This window comes from Letharia columbiana (assembly GCF_014066305.1).
Source record: "Letharia columbiana isolate WasteWater2 chromosome Unknown Sc0000001_s0, whole genome shotgun sequence".
NCBI classification, from domain to species: Eukaryota; Fungi; Ascomycota; class Lecanoromycetes; order Lecanorales; family Parmeliaceae; genus Letharia; species Letharia columbiana.
The window spans coordinates 1,300,208-1,323,992 of record NW_023501037.1 but is presented as its reverse complement, the minus strand read 5'-3'; the positions used below and the strand labels follow the sequence as shown (position 1 = coordinate 1,323,992).

At 46.5% G+C, this 23,785-nt stretch overlaps 9 protein-coding genes across 9 annotated transcripts; 6 read left to right on the top strand and 3 right to left on the bottom strand.

Moving 5' to 3' along the window:
* Nucleotides 1-4,117: 4,117 nt before the first annotated feature.
* On the top strand, nucleotides 4,118-5,757 carry HO173_000993 (uncharacterized protein; the record flags this gene model as incomplete). Its single annotated transcript, XM_037302940.1, has 4 exons — nucleotides 4,118-4,313; nucleotides 4,799-5,039; nucleotides 5,089-5,130; nucleotides 5,181-5,757. The coding sequence occupies 4 exons, from the start codon at nucleotides 4,118-4,120 to the stop codon at nucleotides 5,755-5,757; spliced, it is 1,056 nt and encodes a 351-aa protein (XP_037170447.1).
* Nucleotides 5,758-6,279: 522 nt separating this feature from the next.
* On the top strand, nucleotides 6,280-9,147 carry HO173_000992 (uncharacterized protein; the record flags this gene model as incomplete). The annotated part of the gene is made up of 3 exons (XM_037302939.1): nucleotides 6,280-6,303; nucleotides 6,357-6,500; nucleotides 6,553-9,147. The coding sequence occupies 3 exons, from the start codon at nucleotides 6,280-6,282 to the stop codon at nucleotides 9,145-9,147; spliced, it is 2,763 nt and encodes a 920-aa protein (XP_037170446.1).
* A 462-nt stretch (nucleotides 9,148-9,609) lies between these two features.
* HO173_000991 (uncharacterized protein) lies at nucleotides 9,610-10,480 on the top strand (the record flags this gene model as incomplete). The annotated part of the gene is made up of 2 exons (XM_037302938.1): nucleotides 9,610-9,780; nucleotides 9,830-10,480. 2 exons carry the CDS (start codon nucleotides 9,610-9,612, stop codon nucleotides 10,478-10,480), a joined length of 822 nt encoding a protein of 273 aa, XP_037170445.1.
* A 355-nt stretch (nucleotides 10,481-10,835) lies between these two features.
* On the top strand, nucleotides 10,836-11,517 carry HO173_000990 (uncharacterized protein; the record flags this gene model as incomplete). Its single annotated transcript, XM_037302937.1, has 2 exons — nucleotides 10,836-11,036; nucleotides 11,086-11,517. The coding sequence occupies 2 exons, from the start codon at nucleotides 10,836-10,838 to the stop codon at nucleotides 11,515-11,517; spliced, it is 633 nt and encodes a 210-aa protein (XP_037170444.1).
* A 388-nt stretch (nucleotides 11,518-11,905) lies between these two features.
* Nucleotides 11,906-13,591, top strand: HO173_000989 (uncharacterized protein; the record flags this gene model as incomplete). Its single annotated transcript, XM_037302936.1, has 1 exon — nucleotides 11,906-13,591. One exon carries the CDS (start codon nucleotides 11,906-11,908, stop codon nucleotides 13,589-13,591), a length of 1,686 nt encoding a protein of 561 aa, XP_037170443.1.
* Nucleotides 13,592-13,946: 355 nt separating this feature from the next.
* Nucleotides 13,947-18,807, bottom strand: HO173_000988 (uncharacterized protein; the record flags this gene model as incomplete). The annotated part of the gene is made up of 13 exons (XM_037302935.1): nucleotides 13,947-14,234; nucleotides 14,284-14,378; nucleotides 14,424-14,885; nucleotides 14,948-16,082; nucleotides 16,133-16,224; nucleotides 16,320-16,353; nucleotides 16,411-16,503; nucleotides 16,565-16,593; nucleotides 16,708-16,723; nucleotides 17,107-17,135; nucleotides 17,185-18,071; nucleotides 18,120-18,651; nucleotides 18,711-18,807. The coding sequence occupies 13 exons, from the start codon at nucleotides 18,805-18,807 to the stop codon at nucleotides 13,947-13,949; spliced, it is 3,789 nt and encodes a 1,262-aa protein (XP_037170442.1).
* A 158-nt stretch (nucleotides 18,808-18,965) lies between these two features.
* HO173_000987 (uncharacterized protein) lies at nucleotides 18,966-20,933 on the top strand (the record flags this gene model as incomplete). Its single annotated transcript, XM_037302934.1, has 3 exons — nucleotides 18,966-19,121; nucleotides 20,396-20,508; nucleotides 20,663-20,933. 3 exons carry the CDS (start codon nucleotides 18,966-18,968, stop codon nucleotides 20,931-20,933), a joined length of 540 nt encoding a protein of 179 aa, XP_037170441.1.
* Nucleotides 20,934-21,449: 516 nt separating this feature from the next.
* Nucleotides 21,450-22,115, bottom strand: HO173_000986 (uncharacterized protein; the record flags this gene model as incomplete). Its single annotated transcript, XM_037302933.1, has 1 exon — nucleotides 21,450-22,115. One exon carries the CDS (start codon nucleotides 22,113-22,115, stop codon nucleotides 21,450-21,452), a length of 666 nt encoding a protein of 221 aa, XP_037170440.1.
* A 723-nt stretch (nucleotides 22,116-22,838) lies between these two features.
* On the bottom strand, nucleotides 22,839-23,574 carry HO173_000985 (uncharacterized protein; the record flags this gene model as incomplete). Its single annotated transcript, XM_037302932.1, has 3 exons — nucleotides 22,839-22,913; nucleotides 23,068-23,238; nucleotides 23,392-23,574. The coding sequence occupies 3 exons, from the start codon at nucleotides 23,572-23,574 to the stop codon at nucleotides 22,839-22,841; spliced, it is 429 nt and encodes a 142-aa protein (XP_037170439.1).
* Nucleotides 23,575-23,785: the final 211 nt, after the last annotated feature.

Sequence of the window (23,785 nt, the reverse complement as noted above, 5' to 3'; positions counted from 1 at the left end):
ATAAGCCGTTATATTAAAGATAATAGTCTAGATTTTAATTAAGTATTAGAGATAATCGAAAAGAGATATTAATAGATAAAAGATCGTTTATTTATTAGATATAAGTTTAACGTTAATAATTATAATACGCTCTTCGAGTAACTTAATATAAGTAATATAGTTAATTACGAAGTTGAATTTATTATATTTAATAGTATAGTATTATATAATAAGACGTATGAATTCGTTATCTTCGATAGAACGATAGAGATTCGCGAGATAAGATATTATTTTAAAGCTATAATTAAACTTATTAGCTATAAGTCGTTACTTAATAGAGCTATTAATAGTAAGTATTATCGTATTAATAATCTCTTTAAAAGAATTCTTCTATTTAACTAGAACTATAACGGTTAATATCTCGAAAGAGATCTCTTAAGTATACTTTTATAACTTTTATTTACGTAATAAGATATATATATTAATAAGCTACTTCGAGTAATTTATTTTAATAAATTAACGAATAGATAACTTAAAGAATAGATCTAAGATAACTCGTTAGACTATAATTAATACTAGTACTAATATTAATACTAATATAATAGATACTTAAAATTAATAGAAATTAGAGCTAGAGTTTATAAAGATATATAATAATAATAATATATATAGTAGCGTTATAAAAGCGTTAGAATCGAGCTTATAATCTATTAAAATATTTAAGAAGAATAAATTAATTACTTCAGAAGTACTCTAAGACGAAGTTTTATATATAGAATAAATTTAGATAACTAATCTAATAAGGTAACTGAAAAGGCTAAAAAGCTTAAGGGCTAAGAATTCTAATAATTTTAATTAATTCTATTATAATCTTACTATTCGTTATATGAATATCGTAAATTAAGTATTTAAATATATACGGGATATTATATTCCTAGAACTACGCTATTAAGAGATAAGAATATCGAAAGAATTCGCGGATTCAGTATACGATAATAAATAGAAGAATTATAAGTTTATCTATAAATTCGTTTTACTATATAGATAAGTAGTATATTTATAATATAGCTAAAAATAGCGAGAAATAATTATATCTACTATAGAAGCTAAGTATATAACTCTAATAAAAGAAGATAAGATTATCGTATAAATTATACGGTGATTATAAGAAGTTTATTTTTAAGTATTAGATAAAGGCTCTATAATACTACTCGATAATAATAAGAGAGTTATTAATCTTATAAAGAACTTCGAGTATTATTAAAGAACTAAATATATTAATATCTAGTATTATTATATTTACTAATTAATTAAGAATAAGATAATTAATATAGACTATATATCTATAATCTAAATAATAGTAGATATTCTTATTAAATCGCTAAATAAGAAGCTATTTAAATAATATAGAGAGTTATTAGAGATATATTACTATTCAACTAATTAAAAAGTCGCTACTAAGAAAATTCGATATTATATAAGACTTAAATTTACTTTCTCGAAATAACCTTATTATATATAAGAGCTACTACGTATTCTAGGAGAATAAACTAAAGAGCCGTATTAAAAGTTTATATTATTTCTCTACTTTCTCTACTTTCTCTATAAAGATCTTTTCGAAGAGTAATATTAACTATTTACTCTACTATCTCTACCTTCTTAATAGTTAAATAAAGAGAGAGTATTAGTTTTAATAGCTTATAACTATTAGTTACGACTTATAACTATTAGTTATAATATAGCTAAAAACTATAGTTATATAGCTATAGATAAATATAACTATAAGTAATATAGTTATAGTTATTTTTTTTTTTTTTTTTTTTTTTTTTTTTTTTTTTTTTTTTTTTTTTTTTTTTTTTTTTTATATTTTTTTTTTATTTTTTTATTTTTTTTTTTTTTTTTTTTATTTTTTTTTTTTTTTTTTTAAATTTTTTTTTTATAATATTAAAATTTTTTTTTTTTTTTTTTTTTTTTTTTTTTTTTTTTTTTTTTTAATTTTAATTTTTAAAAAAAAAATTTTTTTTTTTTTTTTTTTTTGTTTTTTTTTTTTTTTTTTTTTTTTTTTTTTTTTTTATAAATTTTTTTTTTTTTTTTTTTTTTTTTTTTTTTTTTTATTTTTTTTTTTTTTTTTTTTTTTTTTTTTTTTCCCTTATTTTTTTTTGGGTTAGCCTATTTTATTTTTAATATCTTCCAACGGTTAGCGATAAGGCACGCTTTTCCGTGACAGGGATAAATTAAAGTCCTCTTCTCTCCATATATCTCTCCGAAGCGCTGAATACAAAATACTAATTTTTAAATTGAATGCTATTGGGGAGACAGGAATATTCTCAAGTTCGAGTAGACATTGATTTACACATGCCCAATCTCAAGTCAATTACCACGCCTTTGGATAATGTGGTTATGTCAAGTCTCCAAGCTGCGACCAGTCTGTTTCCCTTGATAGAGCCGCCATGCCTTTCTTTCATCGATTTGATTACCCCCCCTTCTACAGCTGAGGTGAAGGATCAACGTGGTTGCCTTTGACTTGGGAAACGGGCCAAAGGGTGACCTAAATATTAAAGTTCAAGCAATGGCATCCTTCCTCGGAGCGCGACTCAGAGCTTTCTTCTGATAGCTTCCATTATGCGTCATCCTTCCGAGACAAACCTGCTGCAGCGCCGCAGATAATACAACCATCAGCCAATAAACCGTGCTTACGCCTCATCTTACAAACATTTCCCGCCTCCTTTGGATATCATAGTCCCTGGAACAAGAAACTCTCTTGCGACGTAGGAAAACACCATGAATGTTCACAGCATCTGTTCACAGATGCCGCCTATTATCCGTGTGGTGTGTGTGTAATTCCTAATCGGAGGGCCGTGCCTCTGTTGTACACCTTCCCATTGAAAGGCGTAGCCTAGAGTGCAACCGTTTTTACCCACTCGGCCTTACGGCTATATCCGGCATCTGTACCATATTTAAGATACGGCAGATAATCGTGGTCCCGTAGAATCACGGCTATGTACATTATGTGGGAATTCCAAAGCCTCTATTATAACCAGATACTATTACACTCTATAATATACCCTAAAGCTTTTTCCTTATTTCTTCGGGCCGAGCTCTAGCCTCTCTATTCTATATACCCTCAGACACCTAGTACTTTATTATATATCGTCAGTAAGAGAGAATAGTAATATTTATTAAATCGAAGCCGGAAATACTCGAATTAAGCTCTTCTTCGATTCCCGTAGAGATATAAGATCTAATTAGATTTATTCGTAGTCGATAGCTGGCTAAAGGTATACGGCTATCACTTATTACTCGCTAACTCCGCTATTAAGAGGATATTTTCCAAGTATATTAGATTCAGCTCTCTTATCTAATCTCTTTCTATAGAAAACCTTCATAGAATTCTCGTAAACGAGCACGACTCGTTTGTGGTCGGAGTCGGGTACTTATAATATTTAGGGAAGAGTTATTAATTAGCGAGGGAGGGAGGTATTATTCGATCGAGAGGGGTAAGGCTCGCCGTTATATCGATAATATCGAATTCTTCGAGGGGGACGCGTTAACCCTCGATCTAACGCGTCTTATTATTCGATTTTCGCTTATACGTAGTTAACCGTTATCGTAATCGAAGAATCCGATCGTACACCTATGTGTAAATATACGCTCCCTTAAGATCTCTTGCTCCTCGACGTGCCGGACTAAGTTTACGCTCACTGCAGCTAACGAGTTGGGACCTAATCAACGCGTAGCAGCTGCTAAACAGATACAGAGCAGACTCCCGAAGGCATAGGAATCTTTGTTAGAGGGTTCGTAGCCGGCACCACGTACAGGTGGATCTCGTTGCCAGCCTCCTATTATCCGTAGTACCGAGCTGACACTGCTGACCTTGGGTCATCGTATCACACTAGGGTGAAAATGAATCCCACGTCGTGGCAAGGGTAGTGATGATCGAAGGGACAAAGAATTGAGCTGTCGGACCTGTGCCGTAACATAGCCATACCAAGTCACCATCAGCAAAGACAAATCATGGCAAATAAGATGTCTGTTGGGCCTCGGCGCCGGAAACATTGCTCTTCTTCCTCCCCTACCTCTCGTCATGAATATACGGTCCTTCGTTGTCCCACATCGATAGCATACATCTTGCGCCAACATGGCTGCTCTACCCCCTGCAGCGCTGGCATTTCAAAAAGCTCATATAAAAGAGAACCGCGGCCCTTCGGTAATTGGGGTCAGCGCAACCCTGATTGCCCTGGTCACCGCTGCTGTTTCATTCCGCTTCCTTGGAAGACGTGTTAGACACCTTCCGTTGTTGATGGATGATTTGTTGACGATACCGGCATTGGTTGGTAACAATGCGACTGCACGCGAGCCTTGATACTAACCTGTGCTCAGTTCTTCGTCCCCATGCTCTGTGTGACCAATTCTCTATGTATGTGCCGATCTGGTCTTTTTCCTGAGGCCGTTAACAGACTCTTAGGTGTGCATTATGGAGTCGGCAAACATCTAATTGCCATCAATCCGGCGACTGCATATGAGATATTGCACGTGAGCAAACACCGAGGGATGCTGAGATAGATATGCGCCATGGCACTGACTCTTATTTCAGATCGGATTCTTTGATTCTTTATGCTAGTTCTTTGCGCATCTCTTCATCAAATTCTCCATTCTCCTGTTTTATCAACGAGTTTTCACGACGCAGAAGAAATGATTTAGATGGGTTACCTACGGATTATTGGCGTATGTCGCTGCTTGGGTCTTAGCTTGCTTCATTCTGGTAATGGCGCAATGGTATGTGCTCGATCGAGCATCCCAGGGATTTGCGATGAACTAGGTCCTAACCCAAATGTAGTCAACCCGTCAGCTATTTTTGGCTCAGCTTGTCGCCAACGCCCATATCGGGAGCGTGTAGGGTGGGAACCAGCGCGTCCCAGCGCGTCAGATACTTCCACCAGTGTCTTCAACACCTTTGCCGATTTCGCATTGCTAATACTTCCGATGTTCGTGTTATGGAATTCGCATATGCCTTTGAATCGGAAAGGTGGCCTTATTGGAATCTTTTTGGTTGGTTCCTTGTGAGTATCTCGGACGGGCTTCCGTGAGTTGATCTGATCCGCGAAACAGAGCTTGTGCAGCGGGCTTGGTCCGCATATGGAGTACCGTAAAGTAAGCAAATCTCTGGCCTGTGCCGATACAAATGTTGACATTGTACCCAGCGCCCTGGGCAACGAAACCGATACCAGCTGGACAACAGCGGAACCACTAACCTGGACAGCCATTGAAGCGGGCGTATGCTTGGTCTGTGCTTGTTTCCCTGTCATGGCTCCACTCTTTGGCCAGTTCTTCCGCGAACATGTGGGTGCCGCGGAATCTGGCGGCAGCAATCAGAAGTCTCACAGCAGCAAAGGCAGTAAAGGCAGCTCCATTGTCCACAAATTCACAGGACGCCACAACCACAATAGCTATATTAAACAAGACGGCGAGGACAAAATACCCCTACATAACATTTCGTGGCCATTAGAGGCTCACGAAGCGGCAGCTGTGGACATTGAGGGCGAGCAAAGTGTGCCTACGGCAGCAACGCGAGTCGTGGATCAGGACCGCGGGCGAAGAGAACAGCTGCACCCAGGAGTGCAGGACCCAAGGGTCATCAATGAAGTCTATAGGGGAGTGAGCCCGGGCGAGATGGGAATGGATGAGGATGGGAAACCGCTACCGTCCAACGGGATCCTTGTGAAGAATGATCTCGAGTGGACAGCTGAGACCAGGCTTTGTCCTCCATCAACATCGTAGAGTAGACTTTCGCACAGCATGGAGTAGCATGGAGTCCGGTGTTGATTGGGTGCGCGAAAAAGAGAAAGTAGAATATACATACCAGATGCTCTCGGATGTAGATAGATCCAATCTGACGCACATGGTACGGACAGTCGATGCCTAACAACATCTTCATGCAGCTCATGCTTCGACCATTTTGCATCAAGTCGTCGTCTGACTTGAGCGGCTTATCGGCCCGCTCCCTCGTCTCTATCTCTTCGTAGATTGCTTTCGTAGGCCAAATTTAAGGGGCGATTGAAAATCGTGCGTGGAGGCGAGGAGATTTCTGAAAGCCTTGTCTGGCGTGTCTGGCTACCCTAGCGCGATTCTCAGCCCTATCATTCACGCGTAAAGTGGTTCGCGCTCAGACTGACAGAAAGCATCTTTCAAACAATATATTGTGCTTAAAAAGAAACTCTGTGCTGGGGTAGTTGACAGTCTCAACCGCTTCACTATTGGCGGAGAACGCAAAAAAGCTGTAACGAATACCCTGCAGCAGCTATGTCGTCGAGGCCTGAGTTGAAGGTAATGCAGTCTACAAATGCATCTGTAAATCGCAAGAGCTCATGTTCGACCAGGTCGATGACGAGATCGGCTTCATAAGCTTCTTCCGGAATCTCCCAAACACAGATGAAGAAACCATTCGAGTATTTAAACGAGGTACCAGTGGAGGCGACTTCTACACAGCACATGGCGATGATGCCGCCTTTATTGCAATGACAGTGAGTGAGCTCCTTATCATTACCAATCTGCTCGTCTAATCCAATAGAACAGATTTACAAGACTACCTCCGTTCTCCGCCAGCTAGGCAAGACAGACACCGGTTTGCCATCTGTCACCATGACCATCACGGTTTACCGTAACTTCCTACGGGAAGCCCTGTTCAAATTGGGTAAGAGGATAGAGATCTGGGAGACCACGGGCAAAATGCAATGGAAAGTGAAAAAGCAGGCATCTCCGGGAAATCTGCAGGATGTAGAAGACGAGCTTGGTGGACAAGTGGACTCGGCACCCATAATTCTCGCAGTCAAAGTCACCGCGAAGGCGTCAGAAGCGAGGAACGTTGGGGTATGCTTCGCAGATGCCAGCGTGCGGGAATTAGGAGTCAGCGAGTTTCTCGACAATGATCTATACTCGAATCTCGAATCGCTCCTGATTCAGCTCGGCGTCAAAGAGTGTCTGGTCCAAAGTGAGGGACAAAAGAAAGATAGCGAGTTGTCGAAGATAAGAGCGATTGCCGAAAACTGCGGTATAGCTATTGCGGAGCGCTCTGTTGGCGATTTTGGTGCGAAAGACATAGAGCAGGACCTAACCCGGCTTCTACGAGACGAGCGCGCGGCAGGAACTTTGCCTCAAACGGACTTGAAGCTGGCTATGAGCTCCGCAGCTGCTCTGATCAAGTACCTTGGACTTTTGTCAGATCCTTCCAATTTTGGGCAGTATCAGCTGTATCAGCACGACTTATCCCAGTACATGAAGCTGGATGCGTCGGCGCTCAAGGCTCTCAACCTCATGCCAGGTCCGCGAGATGGGTCAAAGAACATGAATCTATATGGTCTACTCAATCATTGCAAGACGCCTGTTGGCAGTCGGCTGCTCGCACAGTGGCTCAAACAGCCATTGATGAGCCTGGAAGGGATCGAACGACGTCAACAATTAGTGGAAGCTTTCGTGATGGATACAGAATTGCGGCAAACAATGCAGGAAGAGCATCTGAAATTCATCCCTGATCTATACAGGCTGGCCAAAAGATTTCAGAGGAAAATGGCAAGTCTAGAGGACGTCGTCAGGGCATATCAGCTTTCTATCCGGCTACCTCCGCTCATTGGCACGCTGGAAGGCATTATGGACGAGCAGTACAAAGACCCCTTGGACGCTGAGTACACTACGAAATTAATTGAGTATTCCAACAGCCTACTTAAATTGCAGGAGATGGTGGAATCGACCGTCGACCTTGATGCCCTTGACAGGCATGAGTACATCATCAAGCCCGAATTTGACGACAGCCTACGAATCCTGAGCAGGAAACTCGAGAAGGTTAAATACAACATGGACGTGGAGCACCGAAGAGTCAGCAATGATCTTGACCAGGAGATTGGGAAGAAATTGTTCCTTGAAAACCACAAGACACACGGCCATTGCTTCAGACTGACGAGGAATGAAGCAGGCAGCATACGCAACAAAAGAGAGTACCAAGAATGCTCAACGCAAAAGAACGGGGTCTACTTCACCACAAGTGAGATGACCAAACTGAGACGAGAACACGATCAACTCTCGGAAAACTACAACCGAACACAGACCGGTCTTGTTACCGAGGTTGTAGGCGTTACAGCGTCATACTGTCCCATTTTCGAGAAGTTGGCAGGCCTTCTTTCCCACCTTGATGTTATCGTCAGCTTTGCACATGTTTCAGTCCACGCGCCAACATCCTACGTACGTCCAAAAATGCATCCAAGAGGCGAAGGCAACACCATACTGAAAGAGGCTCGACATCCGTGCATGGAGATGCAAGACGATATTCAATTCATCACAAACGATGTCTCTCTAGTCCGAGGAAGCTCCGAGTTCCTGATCATCACGGGTCCCAACATGGGAGGCAAATCGACTTACATCCGGCAAATTGGCGTCATCGCCCTGATGGCGCAAGTAGGCTGCTTTGTGCCTTGCTTGGAGGCGGAGCTCACCCTGTTCGACAGCATCCTCGCTCGTGTTGGTGCCAGTGATTCGCAGCTTAAAGGCGTCTCGACATTCATGGCTGAGATGCTGGAAACTGCAAACATACTGAAATCTGCCACTTCAGACTCCCTCATCATCATTGACGAACTTGGACGCGGAACTAGCACATACGATGGCTTCGGCCTTGCGTGGGCGATCTCGGAGCACATAGTCAAGGAGATTGGATGTTTCGCCATGTTCGCCACACATTTCCATGAGCTGACTGCGCTGGTGGATGAGTATCCTCAGGTGCAGAATTTGCATGTTGTAGCGCACATTGGCGACACGACTGAGCAAGATCGAAGAGAAGTCACATTACTCTACAAAGTCGAAGAAGGCGTGTGCGATCAGAGTTTCGGAATTCACGTGGCTGAGCTCGTCAGATTCCCGGAGAAGGTCGTCAACATGGCCAAGCGTAAGGCAGATGAGCTGGAAGATTTTTCAACTAAGCACGAGGCCTCGCACATCAAGCACTCTAAGCAAGATGTGGAAGAGGGCAGTGCACTGTTAAAGGAGATGCTGGTGCAGTGGAAGAAGGAGATAGTAGGAAAGGGCATGACCACTGAGGACCAAGTGGGCAAGATGAAGGAACTGGTGATGGGCAACCAAAAGTTGCTCGAAAACCCTTTCTTCCAGTCGGTCAAAGCATTGTGATCTCACAGCAATTCATTGGAAGCATTCTCGCGATGGCATTGCATACATGTGCTTATACAGCCTTATCTAACTGTGAGGTTGCGTGGACTGTAGATAGATACCACCATGTCGGATTATCTTCTCATACACGAGACTTGTTTCACAGTTTGGTTTTCGGTTCGATTTGCTCGGCAGCCTTGGGAGGGTTTGCGGTCGCCCGGTGTGAAACCAAAGAAGAGACGCCTGGGCGGTACCACGAATTTCGTCTCGGCTACTCTCCCCCAGGTGATTGGTAAAACCATTCCATTGCAGCTGCAGGTGTTGTTACTGGCCCACGTTTCCGATCTAGCGTGGAATCCACCTTAACACACAGGCGTACATGTCCTGATGGCTGCCATGATCCCTCATTCTCCTCGTGACAAAACCTTTGCTCCATGCCGGACCCTTGCACTGACTCTCAGTAACCATCGTTGACCGGCCATCATGATCAGCCCGTACGATCCTTCTGGAAAGATCTACACCATACTCTCCGAAGAATGGACCACCCTCCTCTGGTTCTTTGAACCCGTATCCATACCACAAGTATTCCGCGAGCATCTGGTCCTCGTCCTCGGCTGGACAACCGGACGACGAGGCTACGTCAGCATCGCTATGGTCAGTACCGCTCTACCAAGCACCATAGCCACATTCTGACAGTCAGCAGATCGCTCCCAACATCCCCAACGGAGCGAACCCAGACCACTACTTTCGAATCAGGTCCCCACGCCGTAGAGCTGTTGCCAACGAGATCACAGTCACACTGCGGAAGAATAAAAGATTTTCGGCGCTCGTGGAACTATCATATGTCAGGCTCGACTTGGTGTGGGAGGTGCCATTCGCGATCCTGTTGGTTGTACCAAGAACGGGATTGCAGTTAATGCTTAGAGCCGTGTCGATGGAGAAGATCATGAGGTTTTATTCGAAGTGGGGATGGAATCAAGCCTGGGGGCAGACGTATCGGCCACTTCCGGACTGTCTTCAATGGGCAGGGTACTGTCATGACCAGAATACTTTGGGACCTCCGGGAAATGTCAAGCAGGGCGGAGAAGCTGAGTATCCTGAAATGACGAGGCAGCCATGTCATGTCTTGAACGGTTTAGCATCTTCGGGAACCGTGGAGCACGATAGAGATTTTAAGGATGAGGCACTTGCGGGATCAGACAGTACCCGAAGCTGGGGCTCGGCGCACAGGCCAGACGATGAAGAGGATGGATACTTGGATAAAGAGGCTTCTCCTTGCGCTCGGCAGGAAATGATCTATGCAGGGAATGCGCACTGTGCAGCGTTGGCAAAATTGCTTCGAGAAGCTCAGTGATGATTTTCTAGCAGGGATGCCCTGATATGAGTTTCAGCAAATACCCAGAGAAATGTACCTCTGATGTTAGCCCAAATCCTCTCCTTTGCAATCAGCTCTTCCGATGATTCCTTACCCTGCCTATGTGATGCAGTTGCTTGTCATAGATCACTTAGCCAAGTAGTATTCTAGAAGACTCCCCCACTTTAGGGCTAGCGAATGGCCTTCCGCGGTACATGCAGACATGTCAGTGCTCGATTCTTGATTCGTTACCATACTAGCCTCGCTGTTACCTCACCACCTAACCTCACCTCGAGGACACCATCAAGCACACAACTGAGAACATTCCCCAAGGCCGAAACGTAAGAGCAGCAACATGACTTTCAATATCAGCACGATCGTAAACGGCACTGTATACTCAATGAAGATCACGCAGAACCCGGAAGGCAAAATCTACACCATTGATCGCCAGAGTGCGAAGACGTACGACGTACCCATACCAGCAGGGTACAATGGACACATGGTTTTGGTGCTTGGAAGGGTACCATCCCAGCCCGGTTTGGTCAGGATAGTAACCGTCTGGATCCTAATCCAAGGTTTCAGGCCTCCGCTCACAGTTGACACAGATCACGTCGAGCGTTGATCCAAACGTGGATTGGAGAGACTACCTTCCCATTCGTCCATCGAAGAAGAACCGGAGAACGGGGATCCAGCTTTATCTGCGCAGCTCTGCTGACCGCTGGGTAGAGATGGATTTGAGGTCATACGCCAGGGTTGACACGGAGTGCACCGTTCCTCTCCAGATTGTGAAAAGACACCAGAAGAAGGGTTGCAATTTGAGCTTTCGAGCAAGTCTCGCCGATCCGTTCAACATTACCTCAATGGACGCCCAACCCAGGCTGCTTTGGAGCAGCCTCAACCAAACAACTAAAAGCAGACGGAGATGGAGAAGGCCAGGAAGGAAGTGGGGCCTTCTGATGATGCAGCTGTTTAGTACCCTAGCCTTCAAGCCTCCAAGGTATCGCGAAGAGATAGGCTTGCCGATACTTCAATGCTAGACAATGATCCCATCGATTGTTCTGGAAATGCTCCTTGCTGAAGGGTTGTACTCTTCACCCACGCCCTGTCGATTCTGCTTCATCGTTGTTTCGGATAGAAATACATTTATCTAACTCCCCTGGGAAGCGTTTCCTCGTTCAAGCATAATCTCTCATGAAGAAACATGACTGTTCACCTTAAGTCTTTGTCATGGTAGATGTTGAAGCCAGCATGTCGCCGTCACGCCTCCATGGTGAGTGAAGCGAACACTGCATGTAATCACCAAAACGTCAACACATGAGATGCACCCCACACAGTCTGCCACGAGTTGGCTCAAAACACCATCAACAAACAACGCGCAGATGACATTGCACCAACCAAGAACGTCAAAGACTTGATCGATCAGCCATGGCGCGTACCTGGTTCGCCGGCCCTCCTACCGCGCAGACGGTCCCGCCGTCCAAGAACCTCAAGGGTGCCGTGTCCAAAACGGGCGACCCAGCTCAATCAAACGAGGGCGTGTTATCCAAGAATCAGGTTGCGGTCAACGCCTTCGCTACTGCGCATCATATAACACCGACCAAAGCAATTCACTCGGACTCTGAGTTGGATGGATCTGTTACTTGGGCAACACCGTTCTCGTCGCCAGAGAAAGAGCTGAAGACCCAGCCAGCGAAGGAGGCGATTGAGGCGATTGAGGCGTCCGCTAATCTGGCAAAGCTCATACAACAGCACTCGAAGCCAAAGGACCCACAAGGGGCGACTCCCTCTGAGGAGCCGACGACCTCCAGGCCGGTGGAAACGATGAACACATTCACTCTCTCCTCATCGGAACCGCGCCGGGCACCGATAGCTCAAATGGTACCCCTTTCCCCAAATGTGGCAGTCACCACCACACCAGCAGCAAAAGCCGACCTGGTGAAATCGACAACGTCTCTTTTCGGTCCGTGTCCAAGCCCAACGAATGTGTCAAGTCCACAAGCATGCTTTCCCGTAACAGCTCCATCATCGCTACGATCATCATCAATCCTGCCATCTTCGCCAACAGCCTCACCGAAGAAAGCCACACCCACGAAGTTCACATCCAAAAACCCTCAAATCACACTAACGCCAGCACCGGCGACTGCGCCAAGCGCATTCAAAGACGCCGCTCTCGCAGCCCACGTCCAGGACAGGAAGTTCCTCTCTCCCGTGACGCAACAACCAACCGGAGTCAAAAAGCGCCAACACATCAGGACCTCCTCCCCACCCAAATCAGTCTTGACACCAGAATCCGTCCCTGAAGGAAAACCCAGACGCGGCCGCCCTCGCACGCGGCCTGAGGTGCAGCCTCTTCACCGCAACAGACAATACCGGCCTCCTGTTCAGCCGAGCACGCCAAGCCCTCAAACAGGGGTTCCCAATCGCTCCAACTCATCTGAGTTCGCCTCTCCCGCCTTCCCGCTCCAGCAACAGCAAGCCGTCACGTTCAACATCAATGGCGACTCGAAACCCAGTTTCTGCTCAGAAGAGCCTCGCCTGTGGCCTGGGCGCGGTGATTACGTTGCCACGCTCCTACGCTTCGACTCAAAGCCTGAAACAATACACTCAGAGCCTATTCAAGCTTGTACCAACCACGCGGCCCACCAAGACCCGCACGAACCTCCCGGTCACGGCGTTTGTGCAACCTGCCACCATGGTGCTCGTCGTCATATCAAAGCAACGAGGCCAGAGCTATTCGGTCCGGCCTGGTGGCCGCTATGCAAGGCCTGTGGCGACAATGAATTGCTGCATACTGATCCTAAGAAAAAAGGATGTTCTTGTGGCAAGCAATGGCTCTGCTTTGCGTGCCAAACCCAGGAGCTGGAGAGGCGTACTATGAAAAATTGCGTCGAGGCTGAGTTCAGGAGGAGAACTTTCATTGGGAAAGGAATGGATGGAGACGTCGAGACTGTGGTAATGGGTTGGGCTTGTGAGTGTGGAGGGGAGATCGGGCCAAACGCCACACTAGTTAAGTGTATTGGCTGTCAAGGGTTGGGTGTTGGAAAAATTGATTCGCTGGTGGCAATTGCCCGAGAAAGTGCTTTTATGAAGACTGCATTAGCATGGACATGAGCAGATTTCGAGGGTTTGGATACGGTGATCGAAACTGGATTCAACACGAAATGGAATGTGGTATGATATGCGCAGGATCCTGTGTCAAGGCGCCAGTTGTTCTCGCGCAGGATGTACAATGCTCAGCACAGCAAGTGTGGGAGACTCCATGTCTACTCAGTCCCAGTATTGGCACCTGCATGTTTTACTTCACTGTACATTCATTATATGCGAAAGAATCAAACTAGATTAGCCTTCGGGTACAGAATTGTGTCCAAACAAGTGTGGAGCATAATGAATCATGGGGCCATACACTGAACTTTGCTCAACGGCTAGACCTTGAACTCTATATGCACTAGTTGATATCGACTTTGCTTTAGGGACGACGGACCCGTTGCACAGATATGCCATTTGGCAATTTCGCAAAGGTGTTTCTTATGGCTGGAGACTGCTCTGTGAGCCGCTTCCATGCTTCGAGGACGCCCGCACGCTGGGCTGGCAGCATGCTGTATTGAAGGCTGTAGAGGCTCTTCCTGTGAATCGGCGGTAAAAATTGACCGGTGACTAGGCATAGAATAACACTAGGCGAGAAGTAGTGCTTATGAATACGGTGTCCGAGCTGGAAGTACTGATTGAACATGGCCCGCAAAGAGAGAGGGACAGACTACACCGCTAATCAGTGGCCCCCTCTTATTTCTTAGGAAGAATCTTACTTTGAGCATTATGTACGATGTCGGAGGGGCATCATTTAGATCGTTAAAAGGTGAAGAAACAGATGGGGTATCCCGAAGCTCGAAACAAATGCCACCTAGAACATGTTAGATTCAGTCAGGACTAAAGGCGAAACACTGACCAGGAAGACGCCTCGAGTCCTTCACTCGAAGCATTAATGCAAAGAGAGGGAAATGGTTCAGGCAAGCCAGCGACGTGTCTAAGGCGGCTTTGAGAAATATTATGGCCATCCTTGCGGAGGTGAATGTCAGGTAAAATACAGCCACAGTCGGCAGCAAGAAGAATAGCAAAGTGAACAGTATAGTTCCTAGAAGCAATTGGTCCAAGTCGTAGTCGCATGAGTCAATTCGATTGCGTAGCACATTGTGCTTTTTGCCCCTGAAGAGGTGGAAAAGAGACATTATGATGGTGAGCTGCCAGTGAAATATACGAGCTGATGCGGTATAGAAGCAGTAAATGTGTACAGTCAGTAGTGACAAAAGGTCGGAGAACATGGAGATGGGCATAGTGGCGCCGGCAAAACTTGAGAAGCCAATGAAGTAGATGACGTGAGGCAATAAAGGTTGTAGCCCAATCACACATTCTGTGTGAGTCAGCATGCGACATGTGAGACGAAAAGTGCATAGGGGCCATGTCCCAAGTTACCTTTCCAAAGGTCAATAACCCAGAGAAACAGGTCACCAAGAAAGATGGCTAGTTCAGTGTTGAGTTTTAGACCTGCAGGCCAATCCATGAGCCATAAGATCATGTCTCGCAAGCCTTCCACAGTCCAGCCCATAAGGACAGTGTTGATTTGCCAAGCGACCCACGCAGCATTGTCGATGATGTAGGAACCCAAGGCGATTCCTATAATCACATCATTTGCCACGAGCCAGAGGCTGTTGAAGAAGCGAATGTAGTCTGGGTGCCTGTCTGTAATACTTTCCCAGTCGTCCTTCCTTTTGCGTAAGGTCAGATACTGCATGGGCCAATAGCAAAACTGCTGCAGTCGGATATCCACCTGCTGCGCTGTAGCAGATATATCCTTCAACGCTGCTCTATCAGGGCGAGGTCTCCACTCAAGCACACGTAGTATCACCTCCGCAACTGTCCGATGAAATATGAGCGCCATCAAAAAGGTCCTGCTCAGAAGAGGCCACACCCAGATGGTGATAATACGCCATGCAACGTCGATAATATAGTCCCGGACAGTAGTGGCTGATTCTACGACTTTCTCGCTCACACTTAAGCTTCTTTTTTGCCGTGTCCTCAGAAGGTATGAATTTCTTGCCAGAAGTTTTGCCAATTCAGAGGAGCAATTGATCTGTGCCAAAATGGTTGGTAGCATGACCTCTTTTTGTGACAGCGCATGCCTGATCACGGTGTGCAGTTGAAGCTTCTTAACCAATCGTGGTGTATCGATACTCTCGGTCTCAGTATCCAGATCACCATTTCCCAGCTTGTGCGGCGCACCGTCACTTCCTAGATTCTTGTCTCCTAATACAAGCGAGATAGGGTCTAGGGACATATACTGCATTTGACGTGGAGACGGACGATCGAACATGATGACTTGGACACTGACATTGCAAGTCTTTGGACAGAATACACTAGGAAACGGACTAGAGGCTTCAGTGTATGCCAGGAGGTGATTAGGGTTGAAGCTGCCAGTCGCGACTGTTGGATTTACAGATCCTAAGACATGCAACGAGCTATTCCCACACAAATCGTATATCTGCCGCATGGGGTGCGGGCTATCTCGCACAAGAGTGCCTACTCGAAGAGCACTTTCGACCTTCCGCGCCTGAGCTGCGTTAGCGAGCCTCCAAATGTACAATTCTACAGCGGCTTTACCTCCACATCCTGTAATATAGCCACGACGAAGACATCCAAAGGAGAGTTTCTCCACCCTATTATAGTCCCTTGGCCCTTGTTTCTGGGAACATCTGACGGCCAGAAGATCCTGAGCAGTCCATTTGCCGGGACCATAGTGTCATTGTCGGTGCACTTCAGAAGGAGCCCCGACGCCTTAGCTGCTCGCGCGCGGAGATGCCGTCGATGGCAGAACGAGGGTGCTTGACATATAAATTAGCAAAATTACTTAGTATTCACAGACAAGGTTCGAGACTCACATCGTTTGTCTCGTGTGCTGCAAGGCGTTCAATGGGCAAGATAAGAAGGAAGAAGACCAATGAGAGAAGAGTGAAGCCTCCAGCCGCTCGAGTCTGTGAGATGTTAAAATGAGAGATCTGTGACCAAGAACAATATCAAGCTCCTCGAGCTTACCACGACACCGTGATCAGCTGCGAATATTGCTAGTTCGTAAAGTCTTGTTACTAGATCCCAACGTGCAGTGATATAACCAGCGACGAAGATGCCAAGAGTGAGAATGGAGAAAGGGTGCATTAATCGGCTCCTACTATACGTACAAATCAAACGGTAGGCCTAGTGAAATAAGCAAAAGAGTCGAGTTGCGGACGCTGCTGCTAAAAGTTAAGCTGTCACCAGCGGTTCTCCGCAAACACCTCCGCTCTCTGAATGCCAAGACTTTGCTGAACATTTACAAAGCACAAGGATTTCGATCCCTGTGGTGCCTGCAATACTGTGGTGCTGACATTTGATCATTTGAACTCCTTCACGTTTAGGACCCTCGCTATGGCAAGCTACGCTCACGCTATGATAGTACATATTGGAATGAGAAGAAACGCCACGTCTACCCACGAAGATGTTATACTCCATGCTAGACCTCCACCATCGCTCTTGCTCCATGAAAATGCTCACGATCGATACTCTTAGATGGTAATTACATCCTTGCCTCACGGTCCCACACCAATGTCTACATTGAATTTCCACACGCCTGTAGGATGTTAGAACGAGTCCGGTTGTTCTTCGGGGAGGCTACTCACCAGCTTTGAGGTTTTGGGCTGTGTCGTCCAGTAAGATGACTCTCCTCTTGTTGCAGTAAGATGTCTTGTCCATCATGTCGACCTTCAAAGCTGCCAGCTCAGTAGTAGGCTTTTCGAACATCTCACTGAGGCCCTCGACGGCCATCTCGAGATCTTTCTGATTGTCTTCAAAGATCTCGGTCAAGTTGTTTCGTTGAAGATAGTATGCAAACGCGTATGTCCACTTAAGCGTCTGCCGGCATTGCTGTAGTGCTTGCGATGCTGTCTCTAGAAATTGGACCTCGATCCACGACATTCCAGATGCCGTCTGCAGATTCATCATTTTCCTTTCGGTCTTCAGGTAGAGATCTTTGTCGAGCTTAGCTGACTGCTCGTGGTTGGCGTAGCGGTTGTAGTAATGTAGATATCTTTCGAGAGACTGTCGCGATTTGGCCTGGGCATCACGTCCATCGGTGCCTGATTTCTCCTCGAAACGGTTGCAGTTGTACCAGCTCGTGCCGTGCTCCGACCACAATCCCATGCACATCCAGCAGAACTCGTGTTTGCATTTCCGGCATGTCATATGATTACAACCGCCATTCTTCTCAATCGTTGAAGAGCATTTAGGGCACTCTTTAGTGTTTGCTGATATCCAATTCGCTGTTTCCGAATCGTCTTCGCATTTCTTGACCCATTGCTTTACCAGTGAGCATGGTGCCGGTTGGTGGTCGCTCAGGGTGCAGCCAAAGCAAAAGCGATGTTTGCATGAGCATGCAACTGTAGGGACTATTCGGCTGAGATCTTTTTTCTTAACGCCACATTCAATGGCATACTCGCAATTGGGGGCTGGGCACCACTTCAGGTTCTCTTTGTCGTCAACGTAGGTACGCGTGAGAAGCACTTGGTATCTGCATGTCGATCAGTAATATCATTTATCTAATTGCTGATCCAAATACCTTGACCTAAGCTCTGCTGCAACAAGCAAGTCCAACGACTTGGCGTCTACAATCCGATGGCAGCCGCGGGTTGGACACTGTATCCTTGCCGCCTCGCCTTCGTCCTTGATCTTCTGAGCGAGATACTGTCTGTAGCAATCGGTACAGTAGCGATGTCCACATTTCAATGCGTACGTCTCCAAGCCAGGCGTGTCTTCGCAGCAGATATCACACGTAAAGCCTCTGATCACCTTGGTCGTTGGCGTCTGAGCAGCGTCTGGCCCTAGTCCGGCAGCCTCTAAAATGGTATCAGGTTTGTCCATGTATGCCTCGATGAGTCGCTCTTTGTTCCATCGAAGGTGCCGTAGAAGTATAGCGGAAGCTTCCGATGGCTGGCCAAGGATCGCTGAGACTTCGTCGATTTGCTTGTCCTGATGTAATTGTATATCTGTTGGTGAGAAAACGTTGTATTCAACCTCGTAGGACTTCCTTGTGGGCTTGAGATCTTTGTCTTGCGAGAAGCCAACATCCGGCTCTTCCTCATCGTCGAACTCTGATGTCGAGGTCACAGGGTCAGCCCGATCTATGTGAGAGCACAAGACGAATACGTACCATCTCCTAGGCTTCCATCGTCACTCTCTTGAGCAGCTCCGAAATCATCTTCGTCTTGGCTTGATAGACCGCTCATAAACTCGTCGTCCGAATCCATGGTGGTCAATGGCGGGGTGTTGAGTGCTGCCCCGGACGAGGCTGTTGCGAAATCTTCACTGAGACCCTCGCTGAGCTTGGTTGTTTTGACGGGTATATTGGCTTCCCTGGTTGTCTGAATAGCTTTCCTCTTTCGTGTTAGAGGAGACGTGGTGGAAGATGGGGAGAAGCTCGGTGCTGGATCTCGCGGATGACGAGACCGATGCACGAGCTTCGAGGGAGATGAGGTTGGGATTAGGGGTGATGATTTGGTGTAGGCGAGGAAAGAAGAAGCAGCTATCCTGTTGCAGCCCAAATTGCAGTTTGAAGGTTCAAGTATGTGTCATAAAACCATTAACGCTTCGAGTCTCGAGGGGGTAAGGAAGTGGAACAACGATTAGTCATTCAATAACCCACGCCCTAGTGGCTTACGCCACACTAACACCTATGGTGCCTATATTACGCCGGAATTGCTCCTACGGTCTTTCATCTCTTTGACTACTGAACTATCAATGTACTGAACTATCAATGTGCTCTGAGCTTCACTCCATGTGTCGGTATCGCCTATCAATGTCTTACAGGTGGAGCAGGCGTCAAGAAAGTGTCGCTACCTTACCTTACTTGTACGTACTCTAGGTCCGGCTCCTTGCATACGAAACAGATCCAATGAATCACAAGTGCGAACCATCCAATCAGCAGCTTGCTCGTCATACTAAACCTCACACCTCATTGCTCTTGAAACGTCGTCTGCTTGGGTATATATTGCCCTGTCAGAATGCCCCATCTTGCGAGACTTTGCATCTCATTGGGCAATCTAGAGCTATTGCAGTATGGTAGTTTAATGTCGCATCAAGCCATCCACCTGTATCAGCACTATTTTCTGTTGGCTAGTCTCCTTCGAGTCACGGTCACGCATAAGGGACGGATCCTTTAATCGATTTCAAAGCAATCGTATGTATATACGCATTCGCCTTTTCTCCCCACTCCATAAAATTCCTTCTCCAGCTCCACCGACTCAAATACATCCTCTTTAGCCAGAGGAAACTGAACAGACGGTTACATCGCTACATGATGGCAAATCTACCAATTTGAATCTTCGCTGGAGTCCCAGTCCCCAACACACAATTGATAAACAAAGCTCTCGCTCTTTGCCGCAAGCATCTTAGTGACCTCGCTTATAACCGCAGCGTAAGAGCCTGGCTCTTCGGTTTTATCATTGTAATAAAGACACTTGGGCTCCAAGGTCGTGATCTCGAGGCTTATGTAATAGCTGTTATCTTGCACAACCTGGGTAGGGACGAGATCGGCGATCTCGTAGAAGCGCTTTAAAGTCGGGGCGTACATCTCGGACATGACTCTTGTTAGGTACTGAATTTGAGCTGCGAGACATGCTTCGCGAACAAAGTGACCTTTCATACTCCCGAGAAGTGTCTTGTAACTCAAATATCTACCTTGGAGAAGTAATGCTGACTTTAAAATGTGTGTATTCACGCACATTTTGGAGCTATCCATAGTCCGGTGGCAAAAACCTGCTCCTACTGCTGAAACTTGTTTCACTAATGTTGATTTCTTGCCTTGAATAAGCGATGCTGACTCCGAAATGTGCGTAGACAGCGCCAACGCTGCACGTGATTTTCTCCAAAGAGAAGCAGCCGACTAGGACGAGCACTGCCTACGGCTCGTATGGGATGCAACTGCGCCGCATGCCATCACGAGCATTGCTGTGAGCTGCCCCTACAGCCCATCATTTCTTATTTCATGCCGTATTTGGAGTCTTGAGACCCAATTCAGAAGTGAATACACTCGCGCAATGGTCTCACAACTCAATGCTCCCTTCAAAGCGGCATGCTAAGCGAGAGAATTTGCGGTGGCACAAGGAACCCGAGGTTGCTCGCCACGAGCTATGGTATCAACGCTGATCTCGCCGGACCAGACCGAGCAATTGGCGGGCATCTGACGTGGGACACATGGAAAGTTGTTGTCAAGGGATTGCCCAGATTGAGAATGAAGGAGGGCGTTCGAGAAATCTGTTGTAGGCTGTGCCGCACGAAGCCAGAGACTACGTACGACAACTTTGTGGGACGTATGGGGAACGCTATGTCGAGGGATACACTTTGGCTGGCACGAAAGACATCGACTTCATGGTAGCGAGCACGCTTGGTTGAAAGGTCTTTCGACGTTGTGTCGGCGCCCCTGTGCAGGTAGCGGACCCTTTGACTCATGTGCGGTGGCCTCGTACTCTTTCAGAGATTTCTGCCATAGGGTCACAAATGAATGACATAAAGTAAATTTTCTCTCAAAAACACAAGACCCTGGAGCGCACGCGTTTGGGCCGTTTTCAGCGAAATGGAGCATGAATCTCCTCTCGATCCCAAACGGTTATAGTACACTTCAGGAAAGATCGACGAAATACATCTCACACGCACACACACACACACACATGTTGTCATCAGCCATCAGCAAAGGCACTGTGTCGCAGACAACATCCCAAAACCTTTCGCCCTACAAAAGCGCATACCCTACCCAATGCATGCGTGTCACAAGCCTGTGTACGCCTAGACGACAGTCATATCATCAAGATCGGTGTAGCTCTCAAACGAGCTCTTTAGAGTCATCAACCGGTCATCCACACCTGGCAAGAACTTCTCCCACCCTCCCTCCGTATCACCTAGACATTTCGGAGTCAGCATAGTTTTTTTGAGGCAAAATGCCGACGTTATAAGACAGGCTTGGGCTTGAAACCGTTCGCGAGACTCCGCTCAATACCAAAGGTTCGACGACGGAGGGTGTGCCCCGAAATTTGCACTTACTCGCAACAATCTTCCCACCCACCTTGTCCCGGCATAAAGCAGCGCATTCATCCGGGGGAAACTCCCTGATACCGAAGTTTGGCAACCCTCTCTTCTGCCCGTTGAAGTAGTAATAGTCGTAGGGATCGCGAGTGTTCCCGAGTTCAAAGCAGAAAGTATCCCCAATGTTAGACCTGCTGCATTCTTTTCGTTTCTCTTTCCTCCATAAATCATGGGCATTCCAGCAGTCTGGCACCAGGAAATCAATTCGCTTGGAGCCGATCGTCCCCCAGCCTGTAGTGCGGACATCGGAGTCGCATGTCCATGCCAACGTGTATTCTTGCTCATTGTGATAGTTCCGGTAGTCGAATTGGTAGTAATGACCCACATTCCTGTCTTCATTTAGGCCTTGGCAGTAGCATTTCGTGATATTTAGCACGTCGCCCCAATAATAGGGTTGTTTTATAACAGGTGGCCAGACCGGGGGCGACCAGATGGCCTCAGCAGTGGCAAGCAGAGCGAGGAGCAGTGAGGCGATCATGGTGAGAATGGTGGTATGCATTTGTGGAGATCTGTTTTTTGATGAGTGTCGATGAGATCAAGATTGTGAACGGCGCCTTTGTGTCAAAGAAAAGATTATCATAGCAAATTTTTGTATATTGGATTAAAAGAAGGCTTGGCACATGAGCAAATTCGAGGCAGCGTTTCGATCGACAAATGCAAATTCCAAAGACAAGCATGTCATGATCTGACCTATTCTGGGTTCCCCAATATGCTGGAAAGAGACGGCGCTCGAAGCTGTAAGAGATACTGTGCGGAAGATTATGACCAGTACGTACCACTGTTGCTGGGAAGCGAGATATGTAGAATCTGTGTGGGAGAGAGAGAGAGGGCAAGGCCTCACGCGTTCTGGTCCTCGATTCAAGTACGACCTTCTTCCTTACAATGGTTTGAACTAGTTTTTATTGCGATATTCAAGGATTTATACTCAACACATGCCTGAAAACTAGTACAAGTTGAACGAACGCAGGAAGCATTTTCCAACTAGAGAGGGGTTTTATCCAGCTTATCCACGACTGACAGTATGGACTTCCCTGACAAGGAGCCTCGTGGTCGGGCCACCACTTGGGGGTTTTTTTAGGTATGTTGCTTCGTCGGGACATGTTTCGCAGGCTCTGTGTTCATTTGCAAGCTCAGTAAATCAGGCCTCGAATATTGCCCAACCACGTCGATCATCTGTTTGGCAAAATCAATCGTCGACAGGTCAATATCTGCGTAGAGTATACTCTTCATCTGGAGCTAAGAGTTCCACTAGTGGTGCGCCGTCAGGCCCGTAGATCTATGGAGGGCTCGGAGTCAGCATCGCCCTCGGTATGAGTACTCAAGTAGTGAGACGGCTTAAGTGGAGTAAAAGGACCGTTCAACTCCCGGAAATGTCTTGCAACTCAGAATGTGGTACAAAATGGGCATAAGTTGCTCCAGAATGTACAAACCATCGAAAAGCCCCTTCCTGGTGCTTCACAGAAGGGCCTGTCAGTCAACTTATTCCTGTCCTCGTTTTCCGCGGTCAACATCTGTGTGCAGACCAGGACGAAAGTGGCCCCCTCAAAGGCCGTGAACTGGTATGCACGAGATTCTGCTTCAGCGGTGACATGATATGGCCACTAGCACATTTCGGAGTCAGTATTTCCATTTCGGCATATATGTTCGAGTCACGAGTAAGTGTTCAGAACTTCAGGGAGTATTTGTTCCCGCAACATGTCTCGTTGGGAAACTTAGTGTCAAAGAGGAAGTCGCGATTCTAAACAATGCCTTACAGGTATGTCCTTTGGCTGTTTCCAGAAAGGCGACCGTCCCGTGACATGGATCTCCACACCCTGGGAATACTCGTAGTGACGAAGCAGAGGCTTTATGCGTTTCCAGCAATTGAGGCCTCCTACTTTGCCAAACGGGGTATCCACTACCGACTTCAGGGAGTCAGCCTGACCATTTATGCGCATTTCAGGGTCAGCGTTGCTTCTTCAAGGTAGATTTTCAGTCCGATATAGGAATAATCATCTCGTAAATGTACATACCGCCCCATAGTGATCTTTCGACGTGCGCGGCTTAATCTTGCGGCGGTGGAGGACGATCTCGCTAGCTGGGTTCATGAATGACTGTGCGAGGTTCGTCCTAATTTTTGTAGAGATCCTACTACGCCTAGGAACCAAA